The sequence below is a fragment of the Lissotriton helveticus genome, chromosome 3_1 (assembly GCF_964261635.1).
Source record: "Lissotriton helveticus chromosome 3_1, aLisHel1.1, whole genome shotgun sequence".
Taxonomy (NCBI): domain Eukaryota; kingdom Metazoa; phylum Chordata; class Amphibia; order Caudata; family Salamandridae; genus Lissotriton; species Lissotriton helveticus.
The window spans coordinates 732532874-732555124 of record NC_136061.1 but is presented as its reverse complement, the minus strand read 5'-3'; the positions used below and the strand labels follow the sequence as shown (position 1 = coordinate 732555124).

At 43.6% G+C, this 22251-nt stretch overlaps 1 protein-coding gene across 1 annotated transcript in view; it reads left to right on the top strand.

Annotated features, from left to right (window-relative positions):
• Positions 1-22251, top strand: part of OVCH2 (ovochymase 2) — a 996115-nt gene that overhangs the window by 365732 nt on the left and 608132 nt on the right. The window contains exon 5 of the mRNA XM_078680899.1: positions 7783-7878. Within this exon, the coding sequence (XP_078537025.1) occupies positions 7783-7878 (96 nt within the window). The remainder of the gene's footprint in view (positions 1-7782; positions 7879-22251) is intronic.

Below are 22251 nucleotides of genomic sequence, written 5' to 3'. Positions count from 1 at the left end.
TGTTGTGATGTGGAGCACTCCAGGTATCCACCATGGACCCGGCCATATACATAAATGAAAAAGGATAAACACAAACCATTAGTGTTTCTGCGATAACTGCTGTATACATGCTCATCTTACATTGCCATCACTTGCTAAGTTTTAGATAAGATGCCCGATGCATACTCATTAACACTTCCCCTGCAAGTGTTAAGCATAGCCTTAGTTTGTGTCCCATTTAGTGTGTTTGGTACGGAGAGTGTCCTGTAGAAAACCTTTTTATAGAGAATAATAACCAGTGTGCAGTACAGCGACCCAGTGCATGCGGTCCACCGTGATTACCATAGCGCCCTCGTGACTCCTTAGGACGATACACAATGTGAAGTGCGGTGCCACAGCACTATCATGGTGACTAAATTCTGCTGCAGACCAGGACATCACCTCCTAGTCCTGGTTTTCTACCCACGACTTTAGGCGATAGGATCTAGGTTTGAAAGGCCAGTCTGCTTGCCAGTGCAGCATCTAGGTCGTTAAGCATAGGATCAGCACCGCCCTGCCCATGGTAGGCTGTAAAATTGGCTTCCTATTTTCACATTCATTGTTACTACAAGAAAATTGTGCTGCAGGCGAGGACATCGCCTCTTAATCCTGGTTTTCTACCCGCGTCTTTATGCATAGGATCTATGTGTGAAAACAAACAGTCTATTTAACAGTGCCGCATCAAAGTCTTTAGCTAGAAGTATTAGCACAGCCCTAACTATGCCAGGCTGTAAGCTGGCCCAAGGGCCTTTTTCGCTCGCCACTTTGGCTTCTGGTAAATATCATCCTTGCCAACCGGACATGATCACAAGCATCCCCAGAACTATGTGATGCCGCAACTAGGCTCTTGGGCACCTTTTAGGTGTGACATAAGGGTGTGTAGGATTACCAGGACCCCCAAGTAGTCTTTCTACAGGCTCTAGGCCCTGTCTCTATGCCATTCGTAGTTCCCCTACACTTTATTGATAAATGGCTTTGGTACACCCCTAGAGCTCAACGTATATGGTACTAAATTACTATGTGCTATATAGGCTTACAGACTGTAATTAATCGCCTCTAATCTCATCATAGGCTCAACGTATATTGTGCCAATTTACTTGTGTGTTAAATAAGTTTACTGACTGTAATTTCATGCCTTTAGCCTCGTAAAGGAACTAAAGGGATGTGTTTAGAACAAATACATATATTTGTTATACACCTGTTCTCCTTTCATTTACTCATTCATGACAATATAGACTGGTAAAACAAGCTGCTCTACATTCCTTCAAGACTTACCCTGAAGGCTGCACGCAATACAGCTACCACTAGGATAGCATTCCAATAAGGTTGACTTTAACCTATCATCAATGAAGAGTCGTTTGGACTGGTGCAATGTCCCCCCCTAGAATAATGAACAGCACCTCAGATGTTGATTACCTTCACAATGAAATAAGCCCCTTGTTTGGCTTTCTGCCTTGGCTTGCAAAGGAATGTGGGACCTGGGAAACTGGCTTTCACAGTCTCGTCAAGCCCTACCCTTAGATGTGCGTTAATCCCCAGGAGGACCCCAAGAGAAGGGGGTATACCCTATTCATGAATGGTTCGACCATTGTTCTAACTATCACCTCAGCAGACACTAATGATATTAATTCTAGAGTGTCAAAATTTGACTTATGTCAATGGCTGTTCCTTGCGTAAGATAAATAAGCAGGAACCATGGCTTGGATAAAATATTGCAAGTGGCTGGAGGACATCAATAAAGAAGCCCAGGAATGAACACAAAAGACATATGTAGCCCGGGCATCGCGACGATTAAGGAATGTGTTTAGCGCCCGCACCCGGGTGATCTAAGGAATCACAGTGCCAAAGTTACAAACATGGGACACAATGAAACAGCACGATGCCGCAATACAACACGTTTAACCACTGCAGACAAGTGGTAACACGGAGCAAACTAAAGCACCGGCCTCGCTCACTGTTTTGCACTGAAACTCCTGGCCGGTGCGTGCAGCAGCTTGGCCCACAAAGGTAAAACTACCACCATTACTGTGCACTATTCCCAACTCTGGACTGTCACAGTCCGTGTGTGCCCCCTACGCATGTGTATCTATGCTCTGTTCACCCCAGACGTGTCACTGTATTTCGAGCGTGTGTACCATCTTCCCCCATGTGATAGTGCAGATCCCTACATTTCTGTTTGTACGTCCTTGTAAACAGCTCTGAATTCCCTGGCACTCCTTCTGCCCACTCATCCTCCGTAGGTGTACGCTACATACGCAGACAAGTCATTAACCCAGCGCAATGTGTCTGGATACCTACAGATGTACCACTAATTCTATCCTATTGTAGTATATGCGCTTTTATAAAGCATTGGTTTTACCCGAAGGTGTCAGAGCACTGTAACATAGGACCCGTTACATGAGTCAACTGTTGTAGGAATTAGTATTTTTGAACTTCTTTTCTGCACACTCCATTCCCCAGGGCCATAAGACATCAACTCCAGTTCTGGTGGGGATACCAGGACCTCTATGCCATTAACGACACAGAGTCTTCTTGGAAGAATCAACCGGTTCCTTGATGTGACAACCTCGGGTGATTGTCTGGTTGGACCGGGGAGGATTGGTAGGCATAGACTATTCGAGTTCCTGCTGTGGACCTATTCTTAGTAGCTAACCCAGGAGAGAAACTTGAAAATAGAAAATGTTTTAAATGAAGGATCTTGTTGTTTAACTGTGAGAAGATGTTGAATAGCAGATTTGGTCTGATCGTTTTAAACATCTTATTGACGCACCAAGACACTTCATTCCTGGCTGCTTGATAATCATTTTGCACAATTTTCAAACTGTATTTCCTGTACATGGCAAATACACTTAAGAAGTTGTTTTCTAACATATGTATGAATGCTCCTATTTTATTTTGTTACATCGTTTTAATACTAAGTGATTTTAATTGTAATAGATTTTTATGACACTTTTGTATGTTTATTTCATCCGAATAAATATTTTTTGATCTAATCACTGCACGTCAAAGAGTTAAAAACGTACTAGTGTGACAACCTCTGATAATGACTGCCATGTTTACTTCGAACAACAACAGAAATTAAATAGAAAAAATTATCAAAAAAATACAAACTGGCTTAATTTGCGGTTTTATATTTTGAGAAAGTGTGTGTTTAAAACATCTAATTACAAGCTTTGTTAAGTCTTAATTAATGTGGCTGCGTGAAGTTAAATAAATTGCCCGTGTATACGGGTCCGGTTGTCTACCATTTTTGTTTGTTTATTGCTCCGGAATGGAGGCTCGGGTTGCGCATTCCTAACCACTCAGTGGGAAATAACCTCCCACCGCTCCAATAACTCATTTTACATCAAACATTGCCCCTTCATTGTGGACCAGAACATTTGTTTGACGCATCTCGGTTGCGCAAGCAGTACCGCCTTTGGAAGCCAAAAGAAAGGGCTATGCAAATGTATTTCTGATCACTCACCCCTGCAAGGCCGTGTTTCTGGATTACTCCTTTTTGACGTTACCAACGATCAGAGGGCCAGCAGTAAACAACGCTTTCCTTCTTATCGCAACCCAGAGCCGAACAATGAATTTCTGGAAAAGAGCATTTCGCCAAGTATGCCCTTTAAAAATGGCCCGGGCTCACTTCGAGCGTCTGAGAGAAGATTGATGAACCCACCTGCAGTCCTACTGATTTGCTTCCGGCTAACCTTTAGGTGAATAAGTCCTCCGAGGCATGCAGCTACATCTTTCGAGTTCATTAAACTAGTGAGTTGTCCTTGTGACTTCGAAACACCCCAATCGTGCAGCAGTAGACTTTGTAAGGCAAGGTACAGAAGTCGTTTTAATGCGTTTCGTGCCGGAATCCCTTTAGAGCATGAAGGCCGTGGGTTTTAATTCTAGTGGCTTGATTCTGTCTTACAACCCTCATTGTACACTAAAAATTAGACCACCTAGTAACGTAAATTGCAATTTGAAGATGTGGGGTACCATGGCCTCCTGACATCCAACATGCTACAACACCCCCACCCTAATCAAATAAGATGTGAAGAGGTGGACTGTTCCACCATATTGAAATCCACGACCATTTGTTAAACCCTCCCCCGCACATTAGTTGTAATGAATGCTCCCAGGCCAGAGGAAAGGAACAAAGGCACCCCCGCTAACGCCACCCGCGCCGATGAACAATCTGTGCGGCACTTGGCGGGCCCCCAACGAGAACCTGTGCCAGAGGAACATGCACAAAATCCCCTCACTGACCTCCGGAAAGCACCCACGAAGGGGGAGGAGGGAGAACGCGGGCCGGACAAAAGAACCAACAGCGAGATAAGGGAGCAGCGAGCGTCCCGTGTTAGAACAGCGGAAGAAAGACCAATCAGCCTCTGTACTGCCCCCGTCCCGGGCAACAGCACCCGCACATTGAAACCTGTCCCAACATTCAATGGCCCATCTTGTGACAAACATCCCCACAATGAGACCCCAAACTATGCCGCCAACCAGGCGCACGCTCACCATTTGTTACAGGAAGCGGTAGGTGGAGGCGTCCGCTCGCACCGCCGGTGACCGACACAGCTGTTCCCCCGAGGCGAGTTGCCTTCTCCGCCGACCGGCCCGGCTGGTCTCTTCATCCCGCGGGTCGATGGTCCGTCAGCCCCCATCTTTGTCGATCGATGCAGCGCCGAAGCACCGGACGTCCAACATTCTTCTAACGCCGCCCTTATAACCGGCACCTGCAAAGAAGAAAAAGGAAAAACAAAGAAGCCCCGAGCGCGGGGCACACCGTGCAGTGAGGGAGCGTCCAGGGACAAGGGGGTCTCCTGGGCGCTCCCCACCTCTTTATTCTCCAAGGGGCCCCCCTTTTCAAATGCCTGCTAAAGGATGACGATAAGCATTTTCAAGGTGAATCTTGCCCTTGAAGGGGAGAGTCAGCTTTATGCAAGGCCACTGCAATTATGCGTCAAGGAAGGACCAAATTAATTGGGAGGGTTAAAAATTATGCAGCAAGAAAAGGCACATTATGCGGCGTTATGGGCACATTTTATGATAGAATACTCAGTGCTTAAATTCCGAAACAAGTAAGTGCCAGATCCCTTCTTGGGAATCCACAGCAGCCTGCACCACACGTTACCTCTTCCAGCGCTGCCAATGACAGTACCAATACAACAAACTACTAACCTTCGCACTCCTACAGGTGATACAATTGAGACTATTAATGTTTTTTTACTTATAAAAGATACTTGGTATTCTCATCTCAAACTTAAGAAGTCAGCGTAATCATGTGGTGGACTGTCACTAGAGCTGGTGCTTAAAATTAAGTGCTGGTGCTGAGCATCGGAAACCACCTGCTCAAATTAAGCACTGGTATTACGACATTATTTTGTCATTTCTACACGTGTTAACACTGTCTGGGCATTGGTTGCACCTCATTAGATCTAGTTTACACTGAAACATACCTATAACCAACAGAAAGGTGACAAGTTAACCTTTACTAAGGGCCTTGCACTCGGCTGTAACGTGTGTCACTGCACTTTTTTCAATTTCTTTTGAACTGTTTAAGCTGGAAGCAATTTTTTTGTTAAAGTCTGCAGAGTATGCAGTTTATGGCAAATTATGTGGCAAATGTGGCAAATATATAAGTATGCGGAAAAACTCAGCACAATCACATAATTCCAGTGGCCTTTGCTTTATGTGGTAAGTCTGTTGGCACTGGAAGGAGTAGGCTTTGGAGCAGGACCAATACCCGCTCTTTGAAGGTCAATATCACAAAGCACCACTCGTGGAACTTTTAACCCTGTCCATTTAAGAACATGGGGTCGCATCTAAATGATACTTGGGGTATCAAGAAAATGTGCGGTCGTGCAGGACACAGGCAGCGTACCTACTTGAATGCAATTGTGCATTCTAAAGCACATATATTTCACTCGAAATTTCTCCAAGTTAGTCCATGCGCTGATGACAGTCAAGATAGGAAAAAAAATTGTCAATTTTTGCTTTGCTCGGCCATCCAGCTGTGCTGTCTGCACTGCATGGGGAAATTCAAAGTTAAATATACGCACTTTAGAAAATGAAAACACGTGAAAACGACCCACAGCCGTGCCTAGGAAGAATGCTCACCTTCGTGATACTGCCTCTTGTTTCCCATTGGTGGTGTTGCACTGAGAACGCTGAAGCCAGTATGGAAGACTTCTGTCACATGGAGGTCCAGTCCATTCTTTCGAAGCCCATTGTTGTAACACTGATTGCGAAATCCTGCATTATAAACGTCTGTGGGGAAGGATAGCGTGTGCCTCGCTGTAAGCAAAGTATTGTCAATTAATCCTGAAATTTGGAGGGGCTTAACGTAGCCCTGCACTACACTGGGCTTTGACAGCTTTAATTTGTAGATCAGGCCCCTCATTTCAGCTTTACACAAAATACTTAGGGCCTAATTTAGATCTTGTTGGATGAATTACTCCATCACATCGGTGACGGATATTCCGCTGCCGAAATATAAAACCCACTATATCCTATGGTATTTACAGCCGCGGCCGATAGTGGGAGAACCGGCAGGGCGGTGACGTGGGGAGGGGGAGGGGCAGGGTGGGGGGTAGTAATCTATGGATTACGGACTTTAAAAGGTAAGTAAACATAAAAATAAATAAAACGAATTTCGCTGCACACACTGCATCACCAAATGCGATGCAGTGTGTGCAACGAAATTCGTTTTATTTATTTTTATGCTTACTTACCTTTTAAAGTCCGTAATCCATACATTACTACCCCCACCCTTCCCCTCCCCCTCCCCACGTCACCGCCCGGGCTGTACTCCCACTACCGGCCGGGGCTGGGTATGTATATTTCGGCAGACGGGATATCCGTCACTGTTGTGACGAAGTAAACTGTTTGCCAAGATCAAAATCAGGCCCTAATTGGTAGAAAGACTTTAGTATGGGTAAGTTAATGCTTCGTGTCTTCTGCAAAACTCCTTTTTTATTTTACCAACTGAAAATATTTCTGACTTTCTACATGCTTATGTGCTAAACACAGGAGCAGATTGCGTTGGGGAAAAGAGGCGGGGCAGGGGAGGGGGTCGGGGAGGTAGGGAAATAGGTGACAACGGAAACAATTCAAATGTGTTTTTTTAAAGAACTTACCTGCTGCCCTCCAGCATCGTGTAGAACTCTTCTGCTCCTCTCCTCTCCGCTGCAGGCAGGCAGAGCCTCCCAGCCTGGCCTGTGGCCAATCCTGAAGCTGCTCTCATGGATGAGAGCAGCTTCAGGATTGGCCTGAGTGCTAATGATTTGCGCTCCATGACAGACTGGAAGCTTGTGGCTGCTCTCTCCAACCCAGTAATGCAGCTGGGGTAGGAGAGCGCTTCACTGCCCATATGGGTTTGGCCAGCGTCAAACTCGCTTGCGCAGTAAATAGCTGTGCTAACCACTCCCCCCAGACTGTCATTACCTTGGACCCATCCCCAACCCTCGGCACAAGAAAATAAAATGCTAATAAAATGGGTTTTAAACCTGTTTTAACAGCATTTTATTTTTCATGTTTTTTAAAGTGCTGGCAGGGGAGTCGACGCTCCTCCGCCATAGCGGAGGAGCTGCTGCTTGCCTAACAATCTTCTTAGTTCAGAGTTTATTAGAACAATCTCAGCTTTCAAGCCAGGGTTTATTTTTCTAGTAATCCAGTTCTAACCAGACCCAAATAGGGGAAAATACACAACATTTCCATTAAAAAAAGCATAATTTGTTATGTTAAAAAAACAAATGTATAAAAAATGTATGTCTTACATTTTAGGTCCAAGTGTGCAGCCTGCTTGTCTACCAGCTCTGGATGAAATATTTGAACCCGGCCTTGTTTGCACTGTCTATGGATGGGGAAGGACGTCAGAAAGTAAGCTTTCACATTAATGTCACATATTTTTTTCCGTACAGCATATATGTAAAAGGGCTTTTAATTTGACCAGTGCTAAAACGTTTGTTGAGATGGGCAAGTTTATTATTACAGATTTCTCTTACAAAGTTTTTTTTATTATTTTGCACTGCATATTTTTTTTTTTTTATTATTGCCAACAAACAAACATGAACATAAACTCTGAAACAACAATGAGCATATAGTAAGCACTTGCATTGCTATTGGCTTTGTGTTACATATGGTTTACAATGTTTCCTTTATTTAAACAGTACACTGTGACATTTTCAATTATTGTGCTATATATTTTGAAGTTAATATGCTGTAACAAATACTATATTTTTTTCAAGGCATTTGTTATGTTAAGTCCCAGTGCCACTTCATCTGCAAGGCACCATTGAAACCATGACCCTAGTGCCTGCTAGAAAAATGCACTTCGCCTTGTTTAAGAATGTGCAGTTGGTGCAGTCGGTGTTCTTTATATTATATAACGATGAAAATTTAGGAAGCTGTTTAAATTACTTTGGAGAACTCAAACCCTTTTTAGCAATTATTAAGCTAAAATACCAGGCGTAAAGCGAGCTAAACTAGACAAAGAGTTTGCCTTTTTTAAGAATATGCAGTTGATGTTCTTTCTATTATATAACAACGAAAATACAGGAGGCTGGTTAAATTACTTTGGTGAATTCAAACACTTGTTAGCAATTATTAAGCTAAAATACCACAAGTTAAAAGTATGCAAATAAATATGAATGCATTTTTTGTCCACGGAAAGATGAACAGCATAACTCTCAGAGTATCACTCAATTACCACGTTGCTTTTACATATTGCCAATGGAAAATAGAGCAAACGATATAACATGTTTTTGGTGCTACAGCAATACAATCTGCACAGTAAAGGCCAGTCTGAAAAAAGCCAGGCTTACTACATACCTTCTTACTAAGCTACACGCTTGGTGTTAAATAAATGGAGAATTCATGCGAAAGAAGAAAAAAACAGTTTTTTTAATTTAAAAATATTGCAAAATAATAGATACCGCCTGAAAAAAAGAATAGCAGAACAAATCCCATACAGTTACCAAGTACACTTGCTCACAAGGACAAGCTTTAATCGCAATGTGACAACAATTCCCAGAAGTTGGAACTTTTTAATTCACTGCTCTTGAAACTAGACAGCCTCTCCTTCCCTGCCAGTAGAAGGAATAGGCTGCAATCTCAAAACATGAGGAATACGTTTAAAACAGACACACAACAGTGTTTACAAACTAAGACTCCGTGGCAATAGCCTGGCGCTGTAATGTTATACAGAAACTGTCTGAACAGATAAAGGAGGGTAAACTTCAACAACTTTTGGGCCCTGCACCATTCAAATCATGACCCTAGTTCCTGCAGGATAACTGCACTTGGGACTGCCTGTTTAGTTGTAAAATATAGCAATAATTAGTGTTTAGAGTGGTGCCTAGCAGTTTTTGTCGTGGTGCCACTGCATTTGCTGCACTATTGAAATCATTGCCCTAGCGACTGCTAGATAACTGCATTTGTGACTGCCTGTTTAGTAGTGATATATAGCACTATTTGGTCGTTAGAGAAGTTATGACAACGTTTGGCCCTTGTGCCACTGCTTCTACTGCTCTATTTCAATCATGACCCTATTGCCTGCAAGGTAACTGCACTTGTGACTGCCTGTTAGGAGAAAAATGAGGCACTATTTGGTGATTAGTGGTGTGGTTAGAGGTTTTGGTCATGGCGTCATTATGCCTACTGCACAATTGTAATCATGACTCTAGTGTCTGCTAGGTAATTGCACTTGTGACTGCCTGTTTAGTAGTAAAAGTTAGCAATAATATGTGTTTAGTGGAATTCCTAGAGCTTTTGGCCCCAGTGCCACTGCACCTGCTTCACCATTTAAATCATGCCCCTTTTAACTGCAAGGTAACTGCAATTGTGACTGCCTTTTTAGTAGTAAAATATAGCAATAATAAGTGTTTATAGGTTCTGACTTCTTTTGGCCATGGGGCCGCTGCACCATTTAAATCATTACCCTATACCCTGCAAGGTAACTGCACTTCTCACGGCCTGTTTGGTAGTAAAATATAACAATACTAGGTGTACAGAGGGTTTCCTAGAGCTTTTGGCCCCTGTTTAACTGCACTTGCTGCACCATTGAAGTCATGACCCTAGTGCCTGCAATGTAACTGCACTTGCTTAATTAGTAGTTAAATATAGTGATAATTTGGTGTTTAGAGGAGTTCTGACAACTTTTGGGCCGGGGTCACTGCATCTGCTGCACCATTCAAATCATGACCCTAGTCCCTCCAAGATAACTGCTTTTGTGACAGGCTGTTTAGTAATGAAATATAGCAGTATTTGGTGTTTAAAGGAATTATGGAAAATTTTGGCCCCGGTGCCACTGCAACTGCTGTACTATTTCAAACATGACCCTATTGCGTCCATGCCTCAAGACTGTCTGTTTAATAGTAAAATTTAGCAATAATGTGTGTTAATGGAGTCTATAGAGCTTTTGACAACAGTGCCACTACATCTGCTGCACCATTCGAATCATGCCTCTTTTAACTGAAAGATAGCTGCAATTGTGACTGCCTGTTTATTAATAAAATATAGCAATATTAGGTGTTTGGTGGAGGTCTGATGTTTTGGGCCCAGTGGCAATGCACCTGCTGCACCATACAAATCATGACCCTAATGCCTGCAAGATAACTGCAATTGTGACCGCCGGTTTAGTGGTAAAATATAGCAATAATTATTGTTTAGAGGAATTATTGCAACTTTTGGCACCGGTGCCACGGCACGTGCTACACCATTTAAGCCATAACCCTATTGCCTGAAAGATGAATGCACTTGTGGCCAATGTTCCCACTAGTTTTTGTCCTCTGTGTTCAGCAATGTAAGGTCCCTGTGCACTGCAGTCAAAGCTATGTGCACTGAGAAACCGCACACATGTGGCGGTGCCGCAACAGATATCAATGCATATATCACTCCAAACATTTGCTTAAAAAAGCGAAGAGACGGTCATATGACTCGCAATTCTGGTTTGCATGAACCTTTAGTAAGCCTGGACCCTAAACTTTTCAGTTTGAAAATAGTTAAGATTTCAAACTCTTATTGATGAATAAGATGAGAATTGCTAAAATATGCGAGTGTGCACCAAACCATTTACTTGATACCATTGAATCTAAGATAGATTTGCCTCTTTTACTCTTCAAAACAATGCACAAGGAGAAACAAGAAGCTCAGAGATCATCTGTGGCGTACCGCAGTCAGACACTGTTCAACATTTACATGGCCCGCTCGCACACGTCGCCCGACAGCACGACCTCAACATAATCTCCTAAGCCGACGACACTCAACTGTCCTCTCCCTCACCAAGGACGTCATCACCGTCAAAGCCAACCTCCACGAAGGAATGAAGGCCGTCACCGACTGGATCAAGATCAGCCATCTGAAGCTGAACTCGGACAAGACGGAGGTCTTTATCCTCGGCTCCAACCCTTCAACCTGGAACAAATCCTGGTGACCGACGGCACTGGGGCAGCCAGGACACCCACCGACCACGCACGCAAACTGGAAATAAATCATCCTCAATCCAACGCTCTCAATGACCAAGTAAGTCAACGCTGTCTCCTCCTTCTGCTACAACACCCTCCGCATGCTCCTCAAGATCTACAGATGGATCCCGACAGATACAAGATAGACAGTCAACCAGGCCCTCGTCAGCAGCAGACTCGACTACGGAAACGCCCTCTACGTGAAAGCCCCGACCAAGCTCATCAAACGACTAAATCGCATCCAAAACGCCTCAGCACAACTGATCCTCGATGCACCATGACACGGCCACATCATCCCCACTTGAGAAACCTGCACTGACTCCCTGTCAACAAGAGGATATCCTTCAACCCCCTCATCCACGCACACAAAGCCCTCCACAAGACCGTCCCAGCCTACCTCAACAGACGGCTCTCTTTCTACATCCCCAACTGCCAGCTATGCTCCGCCGACCTCTCACTCGCCAACGTCCCGCGCATCTGAAGAACAACCACCGGCGGGAGATCCTTCTCCCACTTCGCCGCCAAGACATGGAACACCCTCCCACTGAGGCTACGACAGACCCAAGACCTGCTGACCTTCAGGAGGATATTCAAAACCTCGCTGTTTGATCAGTAGCGCCCCTCCCCAGCGCCTTGAGACCCTCGCCGGTATGTAGTGCGCTTTACAACTGATTGATTGATTGAATTTCAAAAGGTTTCTGAAGATCTGGATTAATAAACAAACAGAGGAGTTGAGTGTGGAGCCACAAGACCATTCATGCTGTATACTCAGAAATCTGAAACCAATGGCCGTGCTTTTAATAAAAAAAAGGCGGCTGGTTCTGTAAGAATTGGTGTTCTTGTGGAATCAATTACTGATGTTCCTGCAAAGTTGACAGCAAGGGGAATTCAATGTAAATATGGACTCAAAAATAACATCTGACTATAATATCATGGTAGAACTATTGTCACTACAAAAAATGTTGTGGACCAACAGCTCAAAGATTAGTATATCTTTTTTCTGCTTCACTATAATATTGTACATTAATATTTTACTATAATATTTGAATATTGTGGTGTTTTATTGTATTTTATTTTATTATATATAGCATTGTAAACTGCATGTTAGTTTTAAAAAAGTTATAGTAATATTGGGTTATTGAGTTTCTTGGGAGATAAGGTGGATAGTGTTTTAATTATTTATTCATTGATGTTAATTGATTAATATGTTAATTATTAATGCATTTATATAGTTATTTATAGATCTAATACTTTTGTAAAATGTTATATTCATGTGTAATTTGTGAGTCATGGGGCTTATTGAGAAACTGAGATGTAATTTCTTTTTCATAAATTATAGACATATTTATAGTTAGTGATTACTGTATTAGTTCTGAACATGCTATACCAGGAAATACATTGCATTTTTTATTCAAAGTAAAATTGTAATATTGTTGTGTAGATATATTTTTTACAGACATATTTAAAAAAATATATATATATAATATTAATTTTTTTATTGGGTTATGAGATATTTTCAAGGAGAATAATTTATTGTTAACAAAAATGTAAATATGTAAAATTTACAAATCTATCTTTTTTCTGTTTGAGGTGTAAGGTTGACAGATTTTTTCAGATTGAAAATATCTTTTAATTGTTTGAATTTTTAGAAATCGGTGCCATTTTCTGCAAATCACTAACTTTTTTCAAATATTTTTTCTAATAATAAAATACTTTAACGATGTTTAGGTTTTCAAATCTTCTGTTTTCACTTCTTGGATCACTTAAATATGTACTATTTGAGAGTAGTGAATGTCTCCCCCTCTTAAATATGTCAACTTTCACCTACGTTTGTTAGATTGGAGCTTGAATAGTAAATCTGGCTATAGATAATGACATATGGAAATATTGCTGTGAGGCTACCAAGCGCATTTCACTTAACGGTCTACACCACCTTATACAGTTTAAGTTTCTTAACTGAATTTATCATTCACCTGTCCGGTTACACAGATTTGGGCTATGTTACACAGCCGATTGCGAGAGTTGTGGGGGAGCGAGGCTGACTTCTTTCACCTAACATGGCTTTGTCCCACTATTGCTCATTTTGGCTACAAGTCTTTGCGGCCTGCTGCTGGCCCTCCTCGGCTACTCCCAAAAATTACAGGAACCCATCAAACGTTAGTGGATATAGCCCTTCTGGTCGCTAAATGAGTCATAGCAATGCACTGGTCCTGCGGTCCTCTCCTCTCCCTATCTCAAGTGTCTATGGACATGATATACTGCAATACTCAAACAGAAGCATTTAGCAAACTACTCCCCCCTCGGAATTGCCCAAAGAACTTCTGCAGCTTATACAATACTTACATTGAAACTCAGACTCAGGAGCTTTCCGCACCACCTGCCTCTGCAAATGGGTTGCAACAGCCATGACAGAACTCACCGGTATTGGATTACACACTGCAGCCCTATGTATAAATTACTGTGTGGTATTGCCTCTAAATTACTGTGATCCTTATTATTTCAGTTGTTGAATGTAATTTGATATTAGTATATGTATCTGCCTTTTGATTCCTACTATTTAGTCAAAATTATGAAGACAATTCCATGCATGTATTTTTCTTTAAGTTCTATCCTTTCTAATTGTATGTTGTTTATTTTTGGATTGTTGTCTGTTTTGTATTGATAACATGGCAAACATTTTTTTTTTAAAGAATAGTAAATTTGGCTACTTGCTCTATAACTTTCCCCATTTTTTGTTGGATTATAGCTAGAGTGTTAGATGCTTTTGAAGTGTTTTTTACTTTTTTCATTAGATTGGGGCTAGGTTACTATTGTGAGGGTATTTCATTTAAAAGTATATATATTTATGAGATATTATACTTCTTTTATTAATTGAGTTTATGTTTTAACTCTTTCCTATTTTATGTGATATAGTTAAATGTGTCTCAAACGTCAGTTTTTCTAATATAGTTATGAAATATATTTTTAATTGTTTAATACATATAAAATATGTTAAGGCCTTTAAAACAACCGAATTAGGATTAAATGCATAATCTTGAATGATATGTTTTTATTTAAATATGTGGGGGTTTTTGACGGACCATCCTTTACAATGAACCTCACCACAAAATGTATATATATGTATGCATGTCCAAGAAAGAAGTGACTCAAACAGATGGACTCACCAAAGAATAAAATTTATTTCAACTACATTGTGTCAGCTTTCGCCTTCCTCAGACAGTACAAGATGGTTTGGTCAGTGGCTGCACAGATGCCACTGCTGACATTTCAAAAAGCATCATGAATGAAAATTCTATTTGGAATATGGAATACATGCAGTTCTGAGATCTCTTGAGATATGCAATAATCAGGTGGTATTGTTAGTGATGTTCAGTAGTTCTTCTTTTAAGACATGTTCCACAGGGAAAATCTTCAAATCTGACAGTAAATGATCCACAGAGGTAAAATGATTGCCTACAGGATGGTCAAGTTTCTTATTAATTATTGTAGATTTGTGGTTCCTGAATCGTGTACAGAGGTCATTCCCTGCTTGGCTTACATAGTGTTGTTTTTTACAACTTTGGCGTTGGCACTGAATCACATAAATAATGCATGTTGAGCGGCATGTAAGATGGTGTTTTATTTCATAAACCCATCTCCTAAAAGAAGTAGTTACTGAGGATGTTTATAAAAGGTATTCACACTTGGTGCACCTTTTAGAGTCACAGCAATCAACCACTGTATGAAACCATGTGTGTGTGTGTGTGTGTGTGTGTGTGTGTGTATGTGTATATATAATGATGCACAGTACACCCTAAACTAATAGTTTTCATTATTCACCTCCCTTAGGTTATAAATATCGAGTGATTGAAACTCGAGTCGGATAAAAATACCGTAAAGTTAATGTGTAATGGTAGTCTTTCCTTGTTGCCAGTTTGACCCCTGGTATGATAAGGCCAATGATTGGCAGGTACACTGTGAGCGACCAAGGCCGCTGTGTCAGCTGAAACCCGTCATGGCTAACGTGTAATAAAGAAGAGAAACTAAATACCGCAATATATGTATTACCTACTGGCAGTTGTTAGTAGGTAGTTATAGTTAGGACCTATTATCCCTAGGAAATCCGCAACAGTTTATTGACAATAACGTTAATGTGTAATAAAGAAGAGAAACTAAATACCGCAAGTGAAGTCAGCTCTATTTGTTGTTTTATTACTGCCAAACATCAAGGTGATAATATATATATATATATATATATATACATATATATATATATTACCTACTGGCGGATGTTAGTAGGTAGTTATAGTTAGGGCCTATTATCCCTAGGAAATCCGCAACAGTTTATTGACAATAACATTGACGCCGATTGATGAAACTTCTGGCCAGCTCAATTCCGCTCCTTCCCTGAAAGTTTGGGGGTGATTGCTCAAGCGGGGGCTGAGAAAAAAGGGAGTCTCAAAACGTGTTTTCCCATGCAATTTCCCATAGGACCTTTAGCCACGGCTACAGCCCAAACGGCTGAACGGAATTACACCAAATTTGGCAGAGAGGTAGTCCTCAGTTCAGACTTGTGCCTTTTGTTTATTTGGTATAACTCTGGTCAGTAGTTTCTGAGAAAATGACATTTAAATGTACATATATATCTATGGGCGCTGTGGATCAGCAAATTGTGCGAGGATTGGCATCGTAGCGTAAGCGCACCGTCCCGATCAGTTGGCAGCCATTTTGTGCCTCGGTAGAAGCGAGGCTGAGGAAGTCAGTCCAATATGTGTTCAAAACTGAGGAAGGGGGCAGGGTAGAAATAATGTTACCCTCTAGACCTGCTTAGGGGGTCCCAGAAGGACCCCCAGGGCCCACATTTTTTTTAAAAAGAAAAACCGGGATGCGTGTAGGGTGCGTGGACTGTGCCGTAAAATAAATAAAATGGAGTTTTTTTTTAATAATTCATCTCCGGGGGGGGTTAAATACCGGGGGCAAAATTATAACATTTTATGTGGGGCCCAGAGGGGACCCCCATCCTCGGGGATCGTCAGCGCCCGGGGCTAAAAAGAAAAAAATGGTGGGGGAAGGGGTCGAAGGTCCTGAAAGCCGCGGGGACCATCACCCGCCGGGGGTTTATGTATTGTGGGAAGGTGACTACGTGGCTCCCCTCCTGAAGCCCTTGAGAGCCCCGTTACCCACCGGGGCTACAAAAAAAAGTATGGCTAGGGAGGGGGGGCTGTAAGGTCTCCAAAGCCCCGGGAACCACCACTACCCAGGGCTTTATGTATTGTGGGAGAGCCAGTTCCTGCAGTGTTCCAGGGTGTCCATCCCACCCTCCCATAGCAAGGAAATATGTTCTCTCTTTCAAAATCAAAATCAGATTGCTTTTCCACACGGGGAGTTGTATGTTAGTAGCTAGTGATGTGGAAAAGTAATGCCGACTCCCAAACGCATAGAAGTTGTGCATCAAAGGTGCTGGAGTCGCGCATCCTACAGATTATGAGTCGTGCATCCAGCGCGTGCCCACCAGGGGGCCTCACTGAGCGCTGCACCGGGTGCACGACTTGTAATTTTACTGTAAAAAAATAGCCCCTATCATTAATTTCTAATATTTCCGGGGACTCTATTCCCTGGGTCTTAAAAAAAATGTTTGGGGCCGTGAGGGGAGCTACAGTGCCTCCACGGTCCCGTCAGCTTCCCGCGTTCTTTGGGAGTCGGCATTGCTTTTCCGCAAGGGGAGATGCTAACTTGTATGTGGAAATGCAATCTGCTTTTTATTTTGCCAGTGAGAACAGATTTCTCTGCTCTGTCTTTCAAAATGCAAACTAAGTTTGCTATGGGAGGGTGGGAGCCGTGAGACTGCCGCCCTCTCAAAGCAAACAGCAGTGTCCCAGGTGTAGGCACCCCGGGACACTGCATGATTCGGCTGTCGGGCGTTGCGGTCTCTACACTCTCGAGGGCTCTAGGCATAGGGTCACGCAGTCTGTCTCTCACAATACACAAATTTCCAGGGGTGGTGATTCCCAGGGCTTGATGGGGGTCCTTGAGGCCCACACACTTCAAATTTTGTAAGGGGGAGCCTTGGACACGAAAGTGTTGCAAGGGTGTTGTAAATCTGGTACACAGTGTTTTGTTTTACTTTGCTTTCGTTTTTGGTCTTTTAGAGGATCCAGGGTTGATATAACGGTTTTTGTAAAGCCACTACCTTTCAACTCTACTCCCAAAAGGCTTTCTGCCTGTTACCATAGTAACAGTTCATGGAACACTTAAATGAGCACAGAGGTTAGAAGTTCACCACACTTTTGTGTATATGCATCAAAAATCGGTAAAACGAGTCCTTATTAGCGAAAAATAAGGAATCGCTAATAAGGAGTCGCATATCGCGATGCATCAACAGATTCGTATTTAATACCGAATCGCTAAAAATCGTTAAATATCCGGTAAACACGTTTGGGAGCCACCAATTCAAAGATGAGCAAATACCGAAGTAGCAAATACCGAATCGGTATTTGCGATTTCGGTAATAGCGATTCCGCAAAAAAAAAAGTTGCATCAGCAGCAGGCTGATGGCATCACAACCAGGAAGCAACACAGCTCATGCTTCATTCAGTTACCTGAGGAGCTCAGAGGAAGAGGCAGTGCTCAGGAGCTGAGGATTGTTACAGTGAGAACACAAAACAAACTCAGAGCAGACTACCAGGATGGAGAAGGATGCACCCCAGAACAAGGAGGCACCCAGGAAGAGAAAACAAAAGTTTTCAGATAAGGAACTCGAACTGCTCATCGAGGGGGTGAGCAGCAAACACGACAGGCTTTTTGGGAGGCTGTCCCAAAAAGTTCCAGAGGCAGAGAAGCGCAAATTGTGGATGCGCATTAAAGACAGAGTCAATGCTGTAGGAGTCACCCACCGCAGCATAGACAATTTAAAGAAGAGGTGGTATGACCTCAGGAAGAGGTCAAAAGGAGAGGATTGCCGAAAGGGTGAGGGATGCAGCTGGCACAGGAGGGGGAACATCCAACGTGACTGCAAACACAGCCCTTGAGGACCTCCTCGAGGCAACTATTGAGCCAGAAGCTGTTGTGGGGGTCACTCAATTGAACACATCCGGCGCAGCAGCAGGAGGAGAAGGTAAGATGCATGCCAGCGCAGATATGCAGCGTGTTGTCCACCCATGCCCATCCCCCCAGGCCAATCGCAGTGCATATGTAGCTGTGCCTAATGCATATCCCCTCACCAGAGTAGTGCATCATGGGAGTTGTAGTCATATCATGAATGAGTGCATGTCTGACCCCTGATGTAATAGAAATGAAACCAGCTGCACATGGCCATATGTCAGTGCAAAATCTCCTTTATGTAGTTTAAATTATGCAGCACAGATACATCATGGCAAAATATTAACTATGCACTGTTTCTCATACAGATGCATCGCCCCTCGACTCAGATGACAGCGGACGCCTCGTCATCTCAGAGACACCAGTGGTGACAGATGTTGAGACCCCGCAGGGACCTGAACCCACAACACCACCATCACCGCCACCACCACCATGGCGGACATCACCACCACCACTACTACGGCGGACATCACCACCACCACCACCACCACCACGGCGGACATCACCACCACCACCACCACGCTGGACATCACCACCACCACCACGGCGGACATCACCACCACCACCGCGGCCAACTACACAGAGCCGCAGGGCAAATGTCCCCTCCCTGCAGGTCATGGAGTCAGAGCAGAGGCCAGCTGACACAATTGTCCAACGACAGACAGTCGTTGCTCCAACCACCCAAGCAGCAGCACGTGTCCGAGTCAGGCAGCGGGCCAGGCCCCTAGGTAGAGCTGTTGAGAGAGCAGATGATCCAGCACACGGATACGGAGTGGTGGAGACACGGATGCTGCGTGTCCAGCGCCTGCAGGGGAGATACATGGGTGCTATGAACATCAACATTGTGAAACTGACAAACAAAATTGGCACCATGACAGACGAAATGCACGAGATGACCACAGCTGTGGCTGAGGGCAACAGAGACATCAAACTGTGCCTGCAGGAACTCACACGTGCTGTAATTGCAGGCCAACAGAGCGAGCGCCGTAGGCATCGGCAGAACATGGTCCGTACTAATGCCACCAATAGAGCCATTACTAAGCTGTGCAACAGCACAGCTGTGCTGTCGGGCAGATCTGTGTCCCTGCAGGTCGATTTGGGCCATTATTGCGGGGATGTCGCAAAGTCCCTGGAGAGAGTGACCACTGCAGTGGAGCATCTGGGACTTTCAGTGCCAGAAGTTTGGGAGGGGAGGAGGGGAGTGAGGCTGCGTCAAGCATGAGCAGCGTCTCTGTTCCGGAGGCCAGTGAAAAGAGGCGCAGTGCACGCAGCACCACAGCCACAGAAACACATCGCTGAGATGTGGCCGAGTCACGGGACAGGAGGCTGTGGGTACGGGGCAGGCGCAAATAGCCTTGATCCATTGGCTCCCTGGCCATGGTGACGTAACCATGGGCCAACTATACAGCAACATGTTACACCCGTAATGACAACGGACATGTTTTCCATCGTTTATTTGATTCTGTGTCATGTTGGCGTCTCATACATATGCACCTGACAGGTACTCATGTGCATTAAACAATTGCAAACATAAACATGTTCTGTTGTCTCTTTCATACCTGTCTCAGAAGTGATGTATTTTGATGTATGTCCGCCTCCTTTGTCCCTCAGCTGTATTTAGCACATGTGCCTGTTGGTGTTGGGAGGGGGGTTGCTGTGCCCGTAAGTCGTCCTCTCCGTCCACCTCTATTGGTATCCCCCTTCGTGTGGCAATGTTGTGCAGCATGGCGCAGACTGCTATTATCCGGCAGCAGGTAACTGGGTCATACTGCAAGGCACCTCCTGTCTTGTGTAGTATCCGGAAGCGACTCTTGAGGATGCCAAAGGTTCGCTCTACCACATTCCTGGTACTGATATGTGCTGCGTTGTAGCGCTGCTCCTGAGGTGTTGCAGGGTTGAGGTAGGGAGTGAGTAGACAATCACGCAAGGCGTAGGCGCTGTCACCTGCAGGGAGGGGAGCAGAGGGTTAGTTGCATGGATACATTTACATATGTGAGGATGGTGTTCATTTGGAGGCATTTGTATGTACCGAGTAGGTGTCCCTCTCCAAATTCCCTGTTGATCAGGCGCCTGTGGATGACACTGTGTCTGAATATGTATGCGTCCTGGGTGCTTCCTGGGAATTGTGATACGATGTCCGTAATGATGTGCTTGGCATTGCACATAACCTGGACGTTGATGGAATGGTATGACTTCCGGTTGTGATAGATGTATTCGTTGGCTGACGGGGGACAGATGGGGACATGGGTGCAGTCCACGCACCCTATCACGTGGGGGAATTGTGCCACCTGGTAGAACTCCTGTTTGGTGCGGTTCAACTGCTGAGGGGTTGTGGGGAAGGTGATGTGGTGATGTATCAATGTCAGCATGGCATCTAGGAAATTGTGGAAGAAGCGTGATAGTGCGCTTTGTGACACGCCTCCAGCTTCTGCTATGACCCCCTGGAAGCTTCCTGACGCCAGCATGTGCAGACTGAGACAAAATTTAGGTAGTAGTGTTCCCGAAGGAAGCGTCCGCACAATTCTTTATAATACAGTTAATATATGCATATAATACACGATATATAAGGAGCAACAAATGGTTAAATAAACAGAGGGTTCTAAAGAAACTCAAGACACCTACTACCTCAAGGTGCTATATATGCATACACAAGAAGTGAATGTCACAAAGACTATTGAGAATTTGAGATTCTAATTACAGCACTCCAAACGGTCACTAGTTGTTCAGTCTGGGCTTAAGTATGGAGCCCTCAGCACAGAAGCTCTATCTGTCATAGAGATTGAAATCAAGAGAACAGACAATGTTCCAATATATAACCAGGATCCAAACAATCCAAGATGAATTCAAGTAAAGTCCACTTTGAGTATCTTCAATATTTTTCTTTATTGATATTCAGATTTCATAAAATAGATTTTCCCAGCATGTACAGCGCCAACACGTGTTTCGTCCCACACAAGGACTTCATCAAGGCACGAGTATCGTGGAGAGATATCTTGTATGTTCACCGGGTTAGTAGAAAATAGGCTGCAGTCTATTCAGTAAATATTCATTTTCGCAACCCTGATAAGTTGCTGTCAGCACAGTAGCAGTCCCGCTTTCCGCCTGGTCGTTGGTACTTTTACCCTACCAGATTGCAACTTGGGATCAACATTTCTGAACCCGTCTTACATTCACTTGATAGCAACTTATCAGGGTTGCGAAAATTATTATTCATTGAATAGCGGTTGATTGTTTATATATATACCTGACTTGATTACAACCTGGATTGACATCGTTGAGCCCGTTTTTGCACTGACTTGATCTGCCTTGTATAGACTGCAGCTTATTTTCTACTAACCCGGTGAACATACAAGATATCTCTCCACGATACTCGTGCCTTGATGAAGTCCTTGTGTGGGACGAAACACGTGTTGGCGCTGTACATGCTGGGAAAATCTATTTTATGAAATCTGAATATCAATAAAGAAAAATATTGAAGATACTCAAAGTGGACTTTACTTGAATTCATCTTGGATTGTTTGGATCCTGGTTATATATTGGAACATTGTCTGTTCTCTTGCTTTCAATCATCTCTATGACAGATAGAGCTTCTGTGCTGAGGGTTCCATACTTAAGCCCAGACTGAACAACTAGTGACCGTTTGGAGTGCTGTAATTAGAATCTCAAATTCTCAATAGCATGTGCAGACTGCATAGGACCTGGACATGGGCTG